The 19,995-nt window shown below is 34.8% G+C and overlaps 1 protein-coding gene across 4 annotated transcripts in view; it reads right to left on the reverse strand.

Annotated features, from left to right (window-relative positions):
• The window catches only part of LOC139960986 (uncharacterized), a 64,032-nt gene extending 45,151 nt beyond the window's left edge, over nucleotides 1-18,881 (reverse strand). The window contains exons 1-23 of one of the 4 annotated variants that reach the window (XM_071959737.1): nucleotides 18,705-18,881; nucleotides 16,088-16,142; nucleotides 14,110-14,176; nucleotides 13,727-13,775; nucleotides 11,556-11,879; nucleotides 9,233-9,886; nucleotides 8,119-8,457; nucleotides 7,734-7,859; nucleotides 6,860-6,933; nucleotides 6,433-6,534; nucleotides 5,801-5,857; nucleotides 5,356-5,445; nucleotides 4,724-4,780; nucleotides 4,487-4,543; nucleotides 4,285-4,311; nucleotides 4,075-4,122; nucleotides 3,735-3,788; nucleotides 3,010-3,069; nucleotides 2,679-2,729; nucleotides 2,253-2,306; nucleotides 1,770-1,820; nucleotides 528-575; nucleotides 295-348 (exon numbers count right to left, since the gene is read on the reverse strand). In XM_071959737.1, coding sequence (XP_071815838.1) covers nucleotides 295-348; nucleotides 528-575; nucleotides 1,770-1,820; nucleotides 2,253-2,306; nucleotides 2,679-2,729; nucleotides 3,010-3,069; nucleotides 3,735-3,788; nucleotides 4,075-4,122; nucleotides 4,285-4,311; nucleotides 4,487-4,543; nucleotides 4,724-4,780; nucleotides 5,356-5,445; nucleotides 5,801-5,857; nucleotides 6,433-6,534; nucleotides 6,860-6,933; nucleotides 7,734-7,859; nucleotides 8,119-8,457; nucleotides 9,233-9,886; nucleotides 11,556-11,879; nucleotides 13,727-13,775; nucleotides 14,110-14,176; nucleotides 16,088-16,142; nucleotides 18,705-18,753 — 2,547 coding nt within the window. In that variant the 5' untranslated portion in view covers nucleotides 18,754-18,881. Of the gene's footprint in view, nucleotides 1-294; nucleotides 349-527; nucleotides 576-1,769; nucleotides 1,821-2,252; nucleotides 2,307-2,678; nucleotides 2,730-3,009; nucleotides 3,070-3,734; nucleotides 3,789-4,074; nucleotides 4,123-4,284; nucleotides 4,312-4,486; nucleotides 4,544-4,723; nucleotides 4,781-5,355; nucleotides 5,446-5,800; nucleotides 5,858-6,432; nucleotides 6,535-6,859; nucleotides 6,934-7,733; nucleotides 7,860-8,118; nucleotides 8,458-9,232; nucleotides 9,887-11,555; nucleotides 11,880-13,726; nucleotides 13,776-14,109; nucleotides 14,177-16,087; nucleotides 16,143-16,243; nucleotides 16,413-18,704 lie in introns of those variants that run through there. The other 3 variants (XM_071959739.1, XM_071959736.1, XM_071959738.1) reach the window with 3 other exon arrangements.
• Between the last annotated feature and the right edge of the window lie 1,114 nt (nucleotides 18,882-19,995).

The following is a 19,995-nucleotide window of genomic DNA, read 5'->3' on the forward strand; positions in this document are numbered from 1 at the left end:
CCATTTAATGCTAAACGTTCCGTTAATTATGTACCATAAAACCGTTAGATAGTCGACTTGTGTGTAAATTATCAGAACAATTTGCATACCGGTCTATATCTACGATTACCATTACGATAATATTGCTTTGTATACTAGGTAATGCAGGTCCTGCAAATGCATGTGAAATAAAATTATAACGTTTGAACATTGTCGTAAATGCAACTGCTGCATATCGTTTCTAGCATAAATATTTTTCAACGCTAAATTTGTAAAATGAAAAGTATAAAAAATCAGCAATTCCTAATAGCTTACCTTTTGGGATTTATTGGGGACGTCCATGCTTTTGAGTAATTCGTCTATTTTATGCTGCAATAAAATTTTAAAAAAAAGCAGGGAAAATGAAAAAGTTATTAAGTAGTACGGTTTGAAAACATGCATAAGACTCATGACATGAGCTCATATCTCAAGTGGACTTAAATTTAAATAACACGTTACAAATACAAATATGATGATAGAATATAGAGAGAATTACGAGGATTACTCACTGATTCTCTCAGAGGTGACGTGATAGTTGCAAATTCTCTTGCAGTTATCTGCAAGAAAAATCATCAATTGATTTGGAATTAAATCTCTTTGAGACGTATAACACTCTTTCTAAGGGGAAAAAGTCCGACACTGATGGCACTGTATGTGGATATTATCAATGCATAGTTGCTCTTTACGATTAAACGTTGTTGCATCGTCAACACACAACTTGCCCGTATGGATACAATTGACAAATTTGTTTTAGTGTAATATTCCAAAGTAGGGTTGGCAACTGAGGCAAACAACAGTTGAAGTTGAAATGCAGACTGAGTGCAGTTGAAGGGCAGGGACCCACTTCTAGGGAGTACACATCACGGGAAGTTTAGGGGCTAGGGAATACGAACTACACCTGCCCCCATTTCACTCTCCATCCGTGAAATTATTTTACATGCAGTTCAACTTGTTGATATAAATGTAATGTCATTTGTCCTATAGCTGCAAAACTTTTCATAGTTCTTATTCGCCTTTGTAACGAAAGCCTGGCAGAAGTGGAAATACCACTGCATACTGTAGAGGGGTCTCAGGTGCTTTAGATGGGATCCAGTGGAATCTCAAGCGTTTTCAGATATTCATTTTTCCCTTGAAGTATATGTAAGGCAAAACATACATACATTTAAGGGAAATTCAATTTCTATGGAAATTTTCATTGAAAGAACTTACGGAGTAAAGAAGATAAGGCCGGGAAGTTGTTAGGCTTTTCATTTCTTTTTCATTTGGTACGGCTTAAAATCACAAAAGCACAATTGATGTTAATAACGTTGAAGGTATTACAAGCCCGTAAGTTGCGGCTCTCTCAGACAGTTCTCTTTTAGCTATGTTAACTTAGGTTTAGAAATAAACCATGGTGCTTTCATATTCATTGGTATGTATTTCAAACCTACTTGGGATAATGGGGGTGACGCCTACGGAAGGGTAACATTATAGACTACTTTTAACCAAATTATGGAAATTTAGAAGTTCAGTTTTGTTTTACCGCAACCGACTCTGGGTGGTAAGCCCAATTGGTGGGGTGGAGGAAGCCAACCCATGCCCTTTCTCCTTGATGCCGCCTCTTATAATAAAGACCTTGCAGTGTGCTCTTTATATTTTAGGATAAGGGTTTTGTAAATTTTGCTTTAGGTGATAATAATGTTGTCTTAAGACGTAAGAACATACAAATGTCGTAAAATAATCATATTTCCAATGATCTAGTTATTACCAACCTTTTTCTGCAAATACTGCTGCTTAGCAATCTCAAGACACTTCTCTGAAACCTGAATGATAGAAATAAGATAGACCCATAAAGTTTCTTGGGTAAGCTAATGATTACTTTGGTGTCTTTAGTACACGATTGAATACATTTTCAAACTAAATGAATACTATCTGTTGGAATGCTTCTCATTATGTTAGTGATTTGTTACCCTCGTGTAGACAATATATAACATTCTGAGTGCCATAACTAGTGAAAATACAAAAGCAGATTAACGCAGAAGTGGCAATTTGTACCGTCTCACAATTCAGTTTCGATTAATAGGGGAAAAAATAGCAGAGCAACATTATACCGCAAACCAACATAAAAGGAGGGCTAGGCATATATGTGTGCGAAATTAGAAATTAGAAAGCAAAAAATTTAGCACATTATGCTCTTTTTCAATATTTTACAGTAGCTCCAAACTCTAGCTGTTTCAAAGACAGTATGGCCAAACCTGTTTCTTTTCCGCAATGATCCGGAGTATTTCGACAGTTTCCGTGGACGATTTCTGTTAAAAACGAATGGCAAAAAAATCGTTAATGCCCTTTATGGGAACCGAACAAACGTCGGACAAACAGGTGGCGGGAACTGCTACGTCCTTCGATGTGGAATAGAAGCTTATAGAATTTATTAAAATTCGTTGTTTACAATGATGTCGCATTTCGTTGTACATTAAATATACGTGGGCAAAGCAAATTGAAATTATAGGGATTTTCCATTACAAATTAAAATATTCTTGTCATTGAAGTGAAATGCTGTGTATAGATTTGATAAAAGGAGGTAACGTGTATTTAATGTTATCACAATCTTGGAATTTACACAAAACTATGTTACCACAACTTAAGTATATGTATATGGTTCACTAAACTTTGATACGAACCACGTTTTCTTCTTTTTCAAGCTCAAGACATTCTAGTATCCAAATAAGCTCCTACAGCAACATAAGAAGAAAACAAGGACAAAGAAAAAAGATATAATAAATGTAAATTTTTATAAATTGGTATCACAATAGAGAGTTTACACATTGCTAGAAGAACAAGCGTGTTGGTAAGAGTATCTATATTTACATACAGGTATCGATTGAAATGCACACATACATATCTTAATCACGCCCACCAACAAGAAACGAAAATGTATAACATAAACTTCTACATATTGTATATTATTATGAATTATATAAATATATAAGGTTTTATTGACTGTTTACTGACCTCTTCCTGAAGCTGTGTATCTTTAACAAACACACCCAAGAGGCGAACAGTATTCTCCTTCTGTTGGTTATTAAAAAATAAACGTATCGTTATATCATTATGATTCATTCTTTTTATTTATTTAATGATATAAGGTTAAAGCTTAGTCCACTTAGAGTTTATACTATCCATGGTAACCAACTTGTTGTCTTATTGCCAACTAATATTCGATAACATGAAATCTTTCATTAGTACAACGTTTCTATGAGACCAATCCCGAGGTTTCTGTGTAGAGGTCATTATAAGTTCATTTACTTGTCCGTTTTTTTTTTAAATCGGGAATGAGTTCTTCGTTTTAAGTAAAAGATGGAGAAATAACGTTTTTATATTTATCATCGGTTCATAACAAACAATGATTTTTTGAGACGTCCATAAATCATGTGTCGAACGTATGGTTTTTGTTGGCTCCGGGAGATTGATAGTTCAACTTTGTCCTACTGATGACACTGTTCTAGTCAAGTACGAAATAACTAACCGTTCTATAGTTGGTGATATATCAGCACTTTTCTATCGTTCTAACAATACACTATACCCCATCGCGGTAATATCAGATTTGAAGGTTTTGTTATTGATTAAGTAGAAATGACGAATTTTGACAATGGGATGTGCTACGTCACACATTGTTGGCAGAAGCTGCATATGTTTCATTGAAATGTTCTAGTTCATAAACAAACCAATACGCATACCCCGTGCTTCGCAATAAACTTGTCTAGTTCGTCTTTGAACCGTTCTTTTTGGACCTGTTAGATAAATAACAAATATGTTACCGCCTTTTAAGAAAGAAACATTCAGTGTTATTGATGGTGCAGGACCAACTTGATTATATGGCTATTCACACAAAACGTACATGATTTTTAGATCTCAAATCAACGAGCTTCTGAAAAAAAATATTGAAATATTTGATGTATAAGCCTTTTGCCGAGAATTATTAGTGGCGGGTGTCCGTGACAATACACATGACCTACAGTTGAATATTAACTTGCAAACAAGAGAGCGCTTTTTATTAAAAGAAAACAAAAACCTCACCTGTGATTCCATTTCAAAAATAGCACGAAACTTCTTATTAAATTCTTCCTGGAGGTTAAATGAATGTTAGATTTTACTGTGTGGTCCTATTACTGTCAAATATACTGCATAAAACACTTCAGCAAATAGTTATTATAAATTGTATGCCTATTTAAGTGTATTGTTAACTGAAGGCAAAGTACAACTTAAACACTTTATATGTTTTCTTACCTGCAACTTTTTCTGTGCCTTATCACTCTGATGGAAAAAAAAGTTGTGAAATAAACTTGTGTAATTTGTGACTCGTGAACAAGACGTGCGTTAGAAAGCTACTCACAAACATAACGTATTTGGAAAGATATATAAAATAATTATAACGCTCTTTTTTTAATGTCGATTGTTCTCACTGCGATCATTACGTAAGAAAGTTTACCTTTGGTTTCGTGCTTTTGCTCTTTTCTTTCTTCTTCTTATCTGGCGTTTTCACTTTCTGAAAGTTAGGAAAGTATTTTTTTGGTAAGATGTCAATGTGTTCTTTCCTCAAACTGAGTAATGAAAGTACCTTACTTTTACTTTATTACTATGATATAAAACATAAATTACTTAAATGTTAATGAATGATATAGTTTGCAATATGCAGTGCTTCATTACGTCATCAATCCAAGAGTACCTTTTGTTTTGTGTCTTTCTTCTTGTCTTTACTTTCCGTGTCTGTCGCATCCGTTTTCTGAAAGTGATCAAGCACGACTCACTAAGTATGTAATTGTAACACAGCAAGTGAAATGATATTTGCAGTTGATAATTTAAAATTTCGATCTCAATAATCCAAACTGCCTTCAATTTCATTCAGTTGAAGGTCCTTCCTTCTTTTCTATGTGTTTTGGCATAAGTTCATACAAAAGTGATAGGGTATAATCCATAGATGGAATGTATGCACAAAAGAGGATTAAAATTCCCATCATTCCTCTATACAATCATGTGTTAGGGATATTAGTACTCAAACGATTTGGCATATACAACTGCACTTGACGCAATAGCTGTGTTGAAGCGATTCATTACACAATAGATGTTACATTGGGAGACCTATAGAGCCTAAACATGTCAATTTAAGCAAGCACGGATAATATCATTCGCCGTTATGATCTTGTTGTTCACATTTAAATACTTGGCATTCGTCAGCAACAGCATATATATGTACCTAGGATTAATATAAGTATATGAAATGTTCTGTTATGGGTCCAAAACTCACGCACACTCTTATATCATGAGAAATAAATACAAAACAACCGAGAGCTGATTTACATTTTTAGATAACAACGCCTCATTCTCTGCAACTTTGTCCCGCTCCGTAAAACTTGCTTTTTCGACCTCGACAGCGGTTTCGTCAGCATTCTAAAAGAAAGGTTACATGTTTAGCTCTGATATACCTTACGGGGAAGGGGGTTAGGGGAAGGGAGTCTTGTGGGGAATAAAATTGGCAAAGTTGTTGTCAAAACTTTGTTTGACTTAATACATGGCAAGAAAGTAACCCATGCTTTTAAAGAAATTCAGAGCCACCCCCCCCCCCCACATTAAAAGGGAAAGCATCCGTTGGTAAGATATCAACATGTACTTTCCTCAAAATGAGAAATACAAGTACGACTTCTACTGCAGTACTTTAACAACAAATAATAAATTACTGAAATGTAAATAATTGATACCATTTTACAATATACTGTGCTTCATTACGTCATCAATCCAATAGTACCTTTTGTTTTGTGTCTCTGTTCTTGTCTGTAATTTCCGTGTCTGCCATGTCCGTTTCCTGAAAGTGACCGAGCATGACCAACTAATTATTTAATTGTAACACAGTAAGTGAAATGATATTTGCAGCTAATACTTTAAAATTTCATTCTCGATAATTCTAACTGCCTTCAATTTCATGAAGTTGAAGGTCCTTCCTTCTTTTCTATGTTTTATATCCATTGGTTAACAAAGAAGTGAGAAAGTATGATTAACCCATGATGGTATTAAATGCACAGGGGAAGATTAAAATCCCCATCATCCCTCTATACAATCCTGTGTTAGGGAGATTAGTACTCAAACGATTTTGCATATACAACTGCAGGTAACGCAACAGCTGTGTTGAAGCGATTCATTATTACAAAATAGATGTAAAAATTACATTCGATACATATAGAGCTTAGACTTGTCAATTTAAGCATGCACGGAAAATATCATTTGCACTAACGAGCTTGCCATTCACTCTTGAATACTTGACATAGGTCATAAACAGCATATATATGTAGTTAGCATCAATGTACAAATATGACAAGATCTTGTGTTCAAAACTCCCGTACACGCCTATATCATTAAGAATATATAAACAACAAAAGAAACCTGATTTTCTATTGTAGATAACAACGCCTGCTTTTCTTTCTTTTCATTAGTACTTGCTCCTCCGACCTCTACATCTACATCTACATCGGTTTCGTCAGCATTCTGAAAGTTAGGTAACACGTTTAGCTTTTATACATCATACGGGGGAGAGTTGAGGGGGGGGTCTTGTTGAGAATAAAATGGTCACAGTTGCTGCCAAATTTGGTTTGCCTTAAATATGGCCAAAAAAAGGTAACCCATGAATTTAAAGAAAATTCAGAGCTCCCCCTGAAAGAAAAACGTTAGTCTTTCCGTGTACTGTGGTAATAATTCCCCTGCAAACAATGCATTTATATGTATTTGAAAAAAAACACTAATAATTATTCATATGATTTATAAATATTAAAAAGTAAACAAATAACGAAATATATATTGTGGCTGCTTGTACCGTTTGTGCTTGTCCGTAAGGTAGCAAACGGTTTTCTGTTTCTTCTGACTGTTTTCCCCCGCTCTTACAGATTCCTGAAAAAAAGTAATTAACATGCATATGGTCAGCTGTAATAAAGCTTATGACTTGTTCCTTCAAATTTATATTAGCAAAAACATTCAAAAAATAAAAATAATTTTATTAATAAATCGTTAAATTGTTGATATCAAATGGACGAAATTTTATAAAGTTGACCTTTTTAGCATTTTTTCAGGAACAAATAGTCAACATTTCGATAAAAAAACTAACATTCAGGGAGGAAATTTGAGATGATTAGGTCAAATGTTGAATGTTGTCAAATGTTGAATGTTGTCAAATGTTGTCGGAATTTCGTGAAAAATAGAAATTCTATGATAATTCGGGATAAATTGAGACTTAGTAATTTTACATTAATCTGTAGATGTTGTTCATTTTCTTTTTATCAATAACATGCTCTTTAGTCAGTTAATTTGGCAGAATAATACGTGCTGCTCTATGTTGGTACTACTGCAGGTCAAGCTGCTCAGGGAGAAGGGGCGGCAAGTGCTTGCAACATTCTTCGTATAAACTTTGAAAACGAAAACAAAATGTCCAGAAACGTGCAGTGTGTATGTTACATTTGCTTAACATGAGGTGAGTCACGTTAGCATGAAAGCTTTAACCGTTACATTTGCCAACGGAATATGATATTTGTATTTGTTTTGAATTCTCCCCTCGCTGGCATGTTGATATCCAACATGCCAAGACTGCGATATTTTATTTTGAACTACACTGACATTTTTAATAAAGAAAAAACTTCTACTTTGAACGTTACGGTTCAACGATCGTCTGGATATGTTGACAATCACATATCTACCTTTCTTACGAGTCCGAATCACTATGAATACAACAGCTATAATTGCGAATACAACCAATAGACCCGCAATAAGACCTCCTTTCCCTTTCTTTTCTGTCACCGGATCATCCATGCACTTAACTTTGTCTGCAATGAAGGTCGGAAATATTACACCATTAGAACATAAATAAATTCTATGAATTAATCATTTTGGTTTTGTAGACATATTCTGTACTAACGTGAATGTCACAATGAGGGAATGTGACAATGAAGTACAACGAATAGTTTTTTTTCCATTAGTTATTAAAATGAACTATTATTACATGTTCTGCTTACATTGCGAATGACCGAAAGGTTCTATAATGTTATTTGTACCGACAATATTAATTATCTTAGGCTTGATTACCCGTGGTTATAGTTATTTTTGATGGTTTAATCTTCCTAGCAAACTTGTCCGGTCTCGCAGTACACGTCAATGAGGCGGTTCCATCGCATCCAATAATTGCATAGTCTACCGTCAAATATGATTCACTAGTCCCGGATTCAGGATCAGTTGTTGTCTCTCGTCGATGATTGGTGAGCTTGACTTCTAGTTTTGAATCATCATCCTCGGTCATTGTAAGCTCAAGTGGAGGCCTGAACCCCGAGACCGAGCAAGTTAAACTCCCTGGTTTAGTTCCATTACGTGTGCATGATTCAGTTGATGCACATCCTTTGATGTTTACTGCTGCATTATCGGGTGAAACTGAGAAAGATGGAGCACCCATATAAGTATCATTCGCTTGTCAATTCAAACAATTTCGTTTGTTTGTTCTGATTTCAGCATAGAAATGATGTATAACGATATAAATAATAACAATAATAAAGTATTCCACATACGCTATAAGCGTAATTACTATAACGTTAATTTAGATGTTTGTCATTGTTCGATTCATGATCGGTATACAAATACTTATTTCTTTCCTTTTTATAAAGTAAAAAGCGCGAAGTAGGAAGATGTTAAAATTGCATATCATGAATTATAACCACATCCTTTCATTAAACTATACTTAGATTGTCTATAAAGACAAATATAATTTACTAGTCCCGGATTCAGTATCAGTTGTTTCTCTCGTCGATGATTGGTAATCTTCACAACTTGAATCATTACCCGTTGTCAGCATAAGATCAACCGGCGGCCTAAACCCCGAGATCGGGCAGGTATATATATCTAATTTCATTATTTGCACTTTCTTCATTCCGTCAACATCCTCCTAAATGTACTGCAGCTTTTGCTGGTGAAACTTGGAAATGATGCAGTGAACAACTCAACATATGGAAGTGTAAATCCTTAAAATACACTTTTGCGTTTTCTTTTGCAAAGTCAGTTCATAAGCAATTTAAGTCATAATGATGTAATTAATTTTAAAATTGTAACTCTAATGTTACCCTATATTAGTTCTGATGACAAGCTTTCTGAGCATTTATATATTCAGCGACATTGTGCAAAATATTACGATAGAAACATAATAAACACTTACTCAGTACAGTAACATCTAACACATGTTCTTCTGCAGTGGTGCCATCGCTGGAAATGCATCTATATACACCTTCTTGTTTATGTGATACATTGTCAAACACTACAATATTATCATTCATTAATTGGCATGATTCATCGACACATACTTGCTGGGATGTGGTCGTATTAGTTTCCATAAGCAGTTTGCTGATTCCATCAAAGAAAGTGACATAAAGTTGAGCAAGAGGTTTAGACTCAACTGGGCATTTCATATGAAATGATGATCCCTCGTTGACATTTCTCTCTGCTAAAGATGACCTTAAAGGGGGATAGTCTCCACTGACTAATAACGAGTTAGTTAGAGTGGTTTTGTTGGCCCGGTCGGATGCTACGCATGTAAACTTTTGTAAAACAAATGACTCCTTTTCATATTGCAAAGTTGAACTTGAAGTGAAAAGGGATGAAATATTATCACGTTTATGAACTGATGTATATTTTGAAGAAACATCTACTGCTATGCCATTTGGACCAAGTGTTTGCCACGCAAGGTCTACCGGAAGCCAAGAATCTTTTGCAATGCATAGAATAGCATCAGAACTTTCCTCAAATAGTTCTCCCGGGCACAATTCAATTCGTCTCGATCCACAGTCATGTATAATTAGCGACTTCAAGGGCACTGAAGATAAGGGACATTGAAACAACGTTTAGAACATCAATATCGAGTCAGAGTATCCTATTTAGTATGGTAATGGAGTCCTAGCAAACCACAGCTGTAAAATAAGTGCTTCTTGACTTGTGAGAAACGAGTCTCGATAGCTGTTATTTTTAAAGGACTTAAGCAATGGCCCCGTTGTCAATCGAACATGTAACTTACTTATACACGGTGATGCGCGTTCCCACTGGATTCTAAACTTCATCATTATGATCTACATATTTGCGTTTCTCCAATATCCGGAAAATATGGATAATTTTTGGGGGATATAAATGGGTAATTACCAGTGGCGGAGCGTCCATACAGTCAAGGGGGGGGGGAGCGGATGCCCCCCCTGACGAAGCAAAATGGGCTGCTGGCGCCCTTTTCAGCTCTTTACCACTTTTTACTTATTCTAGATTATTGTCTTTTTTATTGTGCTCTCATCTACTTATTGACATTTGTCACATTTTGTTGGTGTATATCGGCGATGACACCTATTTATTCTTTGTTTATCTGTAAATTAGCCAGGCCCAGAAAGGGTCATTTCCGGGATCTAGGGAGTATCTTTACTCAAAAATTTTCTGTACGCTACGCGCCAAACAGTGGTGGCGCTCCGCTTAGATAGTGTCGAAAGCACCCCTACAGACCATTTTCGCCCCTCCTGGCCAACACCCCTAGCTCCGCCACTGGTAGTTACATATTTTTCTAGGTGTTAACATAGACGGATCTACTTTTCTTACGCTCTTGCAGGTAGACTCTATAGCCGCATCCAAAGTGTATTTAGCATAGGTATGGTTGCTCTTTACAAGCTTCGTCTAAAAGGAATCTCTACATTTAGTACACGCCTGCATTCTATTTTTAATAACTAAAGACTATGAGGAACTAATTTTTAATATGTGATCACCTAATGTCTTACTAACATTCTATTTCAGAAACACTTCCTGACATTAAAGAGAATCATAGAAGTCAAAATCAAGTGCTTTCTTTCAATAACCAATGATTGAGATACTCAACAATAAATTGCCAAATGAAGAGTAATCATGTCCATTGTACATTTGTGTGTATTGACATGTATATTTTGACTGATAACTTCATACATTATGTACACGACGATATATTCAGTATCATACTATATATATCAACGTAGGACACAATTTCGTACTATGTGTGACATATGAAAAAAGGCATCACATCACAGTTGGTGTACTTAACTAATTTGAAATAGTTTTATTCTCTGATCGTAAAATGTGAGAGAAGTGCATCGCGGGAATATAATATGTTTAACGAACAGTCCATTTTATCAATTCCTCAGAAATAGACCCAAAACCAATACTTAAAAAGGTATTACTGGTTTAAAAATTTTGCATACTACATACTACATATTGTGCATAAAAATGCCTGCTATTGTCATTCTTAATTTATATCTCTAAAGTTGGACGTGAACAAAACATATATTTTAAGCATAATATATTCTAAACTGACATCATGAGCTATTATATATCAATGTAAACCTCTTTTCAAATTTTTGTAGGGCTTACCAAACGCGATTCGGATATTTCGTCTGGACTATGGATATAGCTGTATACATAACAAATTACATGACAATGCCTTTCAAGTTTAAGAATCTTTACTGGGTAGGTTAACAACTTACCGACGATAAATATTGCAATGTTTTCTTGTGACGATGATCCATCTGAATGGAGAACAGCTATTTTGTATATGCCTTCGTGCTTCACATCAGTCCTTTTTATGACCATTGAACCATCATCTTGTATGTCATACTCTCCTGAGTCATATCCACTTCCACGTTTCTGTAAGGTTTCCCCATCAAACCGCAAAAACGATTTTCCTGCTCCGTTAAAATACCACCTGACAGTAAGGAAGGATCTTTCATACTCACAAGATATAACAGCAGTAATATCGTAATGCAAGAAGTAGGTTTCCTTACAGACAAGTTTATTATTGGCGTCCGCCCCTGGAAAAGAAATTAAATATCCATTTTACTGAGCGTTACGATACACACAGTAACTATTGAAAATCTTACAGTCTTGTTCCACAGAAAACCTATGTGATAAGTTTTCGAGCATTACACATTCTGACAGGAATAGCCGTTCATTATAGTATTTTGTTCCACTTGGCAGTGTACTTTTACTACTTCACATCACATTTCAGGGATGAATAAACAAGAGAACCGGGAACATAGAATATCGATTGTTTTCTCTTGTTAATAACAGCATTTAGGAAACATTGAAACTTCAAAAGAGAAAAAAAATTATGCACAGTGACATAAGTGTATCTGGGCGAACTGACTCTCGACACCACTGTTTATATTTAAGCCGTGAGTTTGTTTCATTCATCAGATTTTTGACGTTGTGCAAGTTTTGTATGGCTTAGATTTCTACCTCGTGAACGTACATATTTCATGGTTTTCGCATATTCAAAGTGTTTTAATACATTGATTTAGATGAAGACAGTGTGTTTAATTGCTATCTTAAGATTGATGACGTTATATACATTTATTACATCGCGTTAAAACAGTATATTTTAAATAAATATATTTTACCAAGAGTGTAAACCTGCAATTCTCACATTTTAACAGAAATGGACTACGAAAGCATTGCAACTAAACATATTTTTGTGTAACTGGCAGTTAAAGACTACTGGTAAGTTGACATAATATAATGTCCCTTCCAGATTTCCGTAAATATATACCTTTTATCTATCCTTTAAATATTCAGCTACAAAATACCATGGGAGTATTTCTATTTCATCACTCAATTCCAGTGACACATAAATCATTTAGCTGAATTAAAATACAAACAGTGACATCAATTTTTTCTCCAAACAATGACAACACCTGACCACATTTAGACGAGTAGATTACAGTGCTGGATATGATATGTACATAATTATATACCTCTTGTCCATTATATGTTTACCCTTTCCAACTACTTTACTAGTTCATCTATTTATGCGGGGATACACTGTACATGAATTTACCAATGGAGCTGATGTACTTAGCAATAAACAAGCATGCAATATGTATATGCATCCATACACTGTACATCTGCTGTACGGTCATTGTACGTTTGGGAATGACAAGATCCAAAGCATTAAAAGTTGTAAAACTAAATGGACAAAATGTATAAAATAAAAAGCTTAGGACACAATTGAGGATAATATCTCTTATGCATACCGTTTGCATATATTAATATGTTAAAGTATTCAGTGTGCTAGTAGTGCACTTGTAATTACTACTAGCAGATGGACTTCCCCTTGAATATATACTGCAACTATTTAAGATTTGCCTCATGTTGTTGTGGTTATTGAGCTCCATAGTTTTTTATAATTAAAATTGAATGTTTCATTTAGGCCACTCATATGACAGCCCTCAGCCGTCTATGTTGCATTTGGCGCCTAGGACGAAACTAGCACCTTTCGAGACCAAGAGATGAACGACACGTACGGGTGGTGCCTCGGACCGAGCAGGGCTCTAGGCGTTTAACCGGTGGGGCAGCAGGCCCTTCGATCACGCGTCTAACTGGAAGTGACGAATCTGGTATAAACTTACGCAATGGGTTAATTTGTAATAAATTTATTACTGATGTGCGGTTTGTGATGTGATATGATATAGATTCATGTGTCTAACAAGAGTTTTCTATATATGTGCCAGGTAATGTGGCATATCGGTGCGAGAAAAACATTTAAAACGGAGGAGTGTAACCCATATTCATTTCAAGCAGATTTAACGGCATGTTGACCTGATCCCCAACTAAATTGTTGTCGGTTTTTTCTTATGAAATTATGTAAAATTCCACATACCGTAAGCACCAGTGCAAAAAAACACCAGCAGCAAAAGAAGACCAGCAGCCTGTAACCAATAAGAAAAACAAACACAAATTTATTATGTTTGAAAGACATCCCGTTGCCATTGGTGAACCTTGCTTCCTCAAAAATTATGAGGATACAACTTATCAACATATTGTCCTAAAGGTGCACGTCAGTGATGAAAGTGATAAAATTAATAGTCAAGGTGAAATATCATTCAAAACAATCAGTTTTATAAAATTAGTCCTGAATAACTTAACGATATTTGGATAGCTCATTTTGTGTGACATCTATATCTTTAGAGAAATAGGCCAATCCACAATCGGAAAGGACTCAGGTTTTAATCTTAGACTACAAAGCAACAAAATAAAGCTTACCAAAGCCATCTCTTTTGTAAATGCAATGGACATTTTCGATGAACTGGGATCTGTTTCATGAAAAAAGCTACAAGAAAGTGTAAAGAATATCATGTAAGTTTTTGTTATTGTTATAAACGGTCATCATTGCATGTGCAAAATTCTGTACATGCTTTTTCAAAGATGTAAACGGTTAACATATGACTTATCGGGAGTTTGGAAATACTTTTTAAAGTTGCTTGACGAAACCTTTAATATCAGAACATCGTTATAAAAGAAATGCTACTTCAAATAAGTCAGCAATAAAGGTTCACTTTTCAAGTACTTGTGAACGCTTGTCTATCATTTCCAGCATAGTTTACAATTATATATATGCAACTTCGTCAAGCTAATTACAAATCAACTTTGCTAGCAAAGATCGTTGTCTGAGAATACAACTTGAAGAAAATGTTGCCACAGCTTTAGATGTGAATTACAAAATACCGCACAAGCCGACGTTTTTATATGTAAAAACCATATGTTAAAATCATTATTCAAATGACCATTATTTCAATAACAATATATCGTTTTATAATTAAAGGCGAGTTAGTTACATATTATCAGAAGTGATGGAATCATAGCGCGACTTTAATCATAACGTCATATTGTGCCCCAAAAAGGATGAGATCTGAACATCTATGGATTATAATTTTGTTTAATTTTTCGTTGGGTAGTAGCGGTGAACGCAGTCGCAAATAATTGCTATGAATGTGCTATTTAGCAGGCATTTTTGATTTAACTATAGTCCTAAGTAATTTCAGACCAAACTTCTCATGGAATATATTGAATTGTGTAAGTTCGGGTCTCGTTCCCAAGTTTAACCACACCGAAGACACACACACGATGAAGTCCCCACAACTATTGATAAAGCAAACTCGCTCCAGGAAATATCCAGCAGCTCGTGTAACAAACGAATGTTTATGACAATAAGTACTACATTCCCCCCTAATTACGTATACACTGGTATCAACCTAGCCTAACAAGTCAGGAGTAACCCTGTCCCGGAAATATTACCGTATAATACATACTTCGTCTAAATGTAGATTCCTATCCCGACAAACAATGAAGTCTCCACAAAAGTTGTGTACACTGTCTGACAGTACGGTACACAGGAAGACAACGAGACAACTTATATAATGTAAAAAGAACATCAAGACTCAGACAAATAGGATCTCCTCGGACTCAATATCGAGTTTTACCTAACCAACAACACACACTAAATACCAAATAAATCGAATTTACTCAACCCTCCCCACGTGCCATAATTATAAAACTTTTACAACGCCTTGGTTTCACTGAGTAAACACTCAAACAAAAAACCGATTTTCTCTAATAACAAAGTTACAATGCGAACCACCCTAAGCATCGTGGGTAATGTCGACCATTGCACCTAGTACACAGGTGTGCACGATTTGTAAATATCAGGATCCCGCCATTAGATGCAAAGGGTTCACTTTTCCAAGAGTGACAACTATTATTATTCACGTTCAACGTGGTGATGTTCTTTTAGGACTACATACATAGATGAGCGTTCAGTACGTTTTTCGAGCGTTTCAAGCTATTCTTTTACAACGTTCGGCACGTGTGTAATACGATACAACTCACATTAAATCGATCCAAATAAATTCGAATGAATTCATCTGTTATGTTTTTAACAATATTCGAAACACTTGAACAAGGCTTGTTGAATTGAATTATTTAACAGTCTATACCTATGTTGAAGTAGATTATTTACGAAGGTGAACTCGTTAATTTGCATGCGAGACGAATGTTGAATTAAACTGATGGATTTTGTTACTTTACTGATACAAGAAATTGTACAGAAACAGAAGTATACACTGAACCTGTAATAATCACAATCAACTTGACGTTGCGTATGTTTATATCCTAAGCATTTCCCAGTAAATCCGAACTTACTGGAAACAAAACATTGTTAAATGATGTATTGTTAATGACTCACCCATAAACGTAGGATAAATGGCAGGGTACTGCCTGGTCATATGCGACTTGAAAGCCTTTATAAAAGTCAACGAGGATAAGAAAAAGATAATGCTTATAGTAATGAAACCTGCCAGATATTAACAAATGTTGAACAATTACTAGTATGTATACTTACTTTGATTTGTAGTGTATGACTGCTTTAAGGACATATCTCATCATGCGAGGCCCAACTTTAACTCTGTGTTCTAATGTAGGTTGAATGTTCATGTATTACTTACAAGGTGTGTGTATAACGATTCTAAAGTATCTTCATAAGGACACTCTTAAACCTAGACTAAAGTTCAAATTATTTATTTACATATCAGTGAAATATAGCACATCAACGTGCAGAGTCCAAACGTAACTTTGAGAGTGTTTAAAATTGCACCTAAATTCAGTTCACTTTGTTAAGCTTATTTATAATTGGTTCAAGAAATACTATCGTTTCTTGAAAGAATATTATTAAGGTCTAACATATGTCAATTAATAAAATCTTGAAGACTAACTCGAAGATATTCTAAGCAAAACCAAAATGAAACCGAAACTAAAACTATTCAGACGTAATGTAAATATTATCATTCAATATCTCTTATACAAACTTATTAAACGTCTGTTTAACCCAATAGCAGACAGTATATGTAATAACACTGCATATGTTGAAAGCACACATATTCAAATTGAACCAATATAGATGAGTTGAGTACATGCAATCTACTATCTTAGTATATTTTAGTGATAGCATTTACTATTCTATCATACAAACTGTAAAAACATGTAATTTTATTTAAAACAAATACTGCCAACAATTTTCAGACAATGTTATTTGCAATTTTGGGCAGTATGTTAAATTACTTATTGATTTTAAGTTTACAGACGTACCAAAAATTGCATAACATATGTGTAAATATTGTTGTCAGTACCATGTATTGTAAAATTACAGCTTCTTTATACTAAGAGTGAAATGTTCTGTTATTTAAAGCAGCATTTTGCGTTTTGTCGCCGTTTTCCACTTTTTTGACAAGTCCAACGATTTTTTTTTTTACATATATCAATCACAAAACAGCAAACTAAGATATTAGCCATTCTCCCCTGCCAAAAGCGTTAATTGGTTGCTTTAAGAGAAGCATTAATAAATACTGCTAAACCAGTAGGAAGGCTCGTGACTACCTTGCTTGGAAAAATAAAATCGCAATTTAAGGATGTTAACATTAACAATTTCGATGAAGCAATAAACCTTGCGCAAGATCGTGGTACGTGGCGGATATTAATCACTGAGCATGTCGGATAAACGAAACTTAACTTACTACTTACTACTAAAAGCGTTAATTGGCCAGTAATTAAGGACATTTGCAGATAATGAGAAAGTGTCCACCGACAAATTATACATTTAATAATAATCGCATACAGTTCCCCCAACCCACTAGTTTGAATTCAACCAATCAGAGAAGCAGGTTAAATTATGAGCCGTTGCTAAAAATAGATTCAAAACTTCGAGTTGATTACTTGCTACAACCAGCGAGCTGGACTGCTCCCTTGTACAAACTGCCATAGACAATCTACATAATCAAGCATGGTGTTGTATTACGTATTGGCCAATAACGTTCGTAGCTTTTAAGTATTCATATTATGGCGAGGTTTATTTGGATCCCAACGGAAAATATCTTCGAGAAAAACAAAGTTGAAATGTGTAAATTTTTCTACTTTTATGCCACCATTTGAAGTAAGATTTGAATAGATAAGCTAGTAATGAATGTCGTTATGGTATCGTGGAATCCATGAGGTTGAGAAAAACTATAGAAAAGGACGCAAAATGTTGCTTCAACAGAAACTGAAAAAAGAATCATGCAGCAGGCTTTCGAAAGATTTATCATATGACAATTTATTGAAGAGGACCAGACAACGATCATGTGTAACACACTGTGTGCTGGAAGATGCAATTGAAAAATGGAACTTTTCTAATTAATATGAACAAATGTTATTTGAGTCAGATAAGTTTGTACAAAACGTTGTTGGATCCAAATCAGTTCTTATACCTGCGAAGTTTCCATTATACACATTTGTAGTTTTGATAAATCTGGGATACTATGACGTAGAGCGTTGCACTCATTTAGCTTTCATAAGTTAACGGCTAATTAAAAGCCCACATTCATCATTTGAATAATAATATGTTCCTCTTTTCAAAGAAGACCATAAAATATTTTAAGAAATCGCCTTACGAACCTGTGTTTAATGTCCTTGAAAACAATGGTTGTGAAAACAAAGGGACTTGTAGAATGGTCAATCTTTGATGGATTTTGATGAGAGTTGCAGCTATTTTCCTGATTTCTAATGCCTATTAAAGGGCTTAAAAATTAATATTAACCATGTTTCCGTAGGCATTTAAACGATCGCTTTAAGGAACCTATCTCTTACTATGCGCATGGGGTACCTTCTTTCAACCAAATTATATACAAGGATATTTCAATTTTTCTAGTCTTCTCAGGCAGGGTATTGCGTGGTAAAATGAAAAAAAAAAACCGAGGATTAGAAAAAGGATGCTTATAATAATGAACACTGCCTGATACAGATGTTGAACAATCACTAGGATGTTTACTTACTTTGATCTGTAGTGGTACCAGTTGTCGAATATGACTGCATTGAGGACATATCTCATTATGCGAGACCCAACTTCAACTCTGTGTTCTATGTATGCGTTGTATGTATGCATGCGTTACTTACAAGGTGTGTGTATTACGATTCCTACAGTATCTTCATAAGGACGCCCATAACATGGATTAAGTTCAAGTTATACATTGTGTAGTTATCTGTGAATAATAGTTTCTATTGTTTAACGGGCAGAGTCCAAAGGTTACTTTGCCAGTGTTTAAAATTGCACATACATCAGTTTACTGTATTCAGTATATTTGTTATTGGTTCAAGAAACGGCAACGTTCCTTTAAAGATTATTATTTAGGTCACACATAGGTTAATTTATGCAATCGTGAAAAATGCCTCAAAAATATTCTATACGAAACCAACATTTAAATCAAAACTGAAACTACCCAGACGTAATAACAAAATATTATCAGTCAATATCTCTTATCAAAAATCACTAACGTATGTTTAACAGATAGCGGACCGCCTATGCAATAACAATGCACAATTTGAAAGGACACACATTCAAACTGAACCAATATATGGAACAATTGCAATAAAGATGAGTTGAGTTCTTACAATCTATTATCTTAGTATTTGTTAGGGATAGCATATACGATTGTATCATATATACACTGTTAAAAAGTATATTTAATGTTACAAAAGAAATAGTAATAACAAGTTTTACACAATATTGTTGGCAATTTTTGTTCAGTCTGTAAAATTACTTATTATATGTAATTTACAGAATTACAAAAAATACAAGTATTTACAATTCCATTATGCATGGTTCTAAAGATTTAGAAAACGTTGACAATGGTCGGCTAACATGTCAGAGAGGGGCTCATCATTTCTTGACCATTTCACGTTCCTTTAACTAATACGAAAACCTAGCCAATTTTCACCTATTCATTACATTTATTGTGTATGATGATGTCATTAAAAATGTGTTTATATTTTTTCGAAAGCTCTTTTCGTTCCCAAGATATACACATTTGAATTTTTGATAAATCTGGGAAACTCATTAAATATGTGTTAACTATGATATTGATTGTTGCACTCATCAATATTCCTTATTCTTATTTCTTAAGCCTGGCGCCCACTATGCGACCTCGAGCTTGCGATCGCGGTCGCAGTGCTTGTGATGCTCTTTCGAGCTCTTGCGATCCATCTGAAGTCACCAAGTATGCGAGAATCGGTCGCAAGTTGGTTGCAGGTGATCACTTTCCGCAGACAAGATCGCGTTTGGTTGCA

This window comes from Apostichopus japonicus, chromosome 20 (assembly GCF_037975245.1).
Source record: "Apostichopus japonicus isolate 1M-3 chromosome 20, ASM3797524v1, whole genome shotgun sequence".
NCBI classification, from domain to species: Eukaryota; Metazoa; Echinodermata; class Holothuroidea; order Aspidochirotida; family Stichopodidae; genus Apostichopus; species Apostichopus japonicus.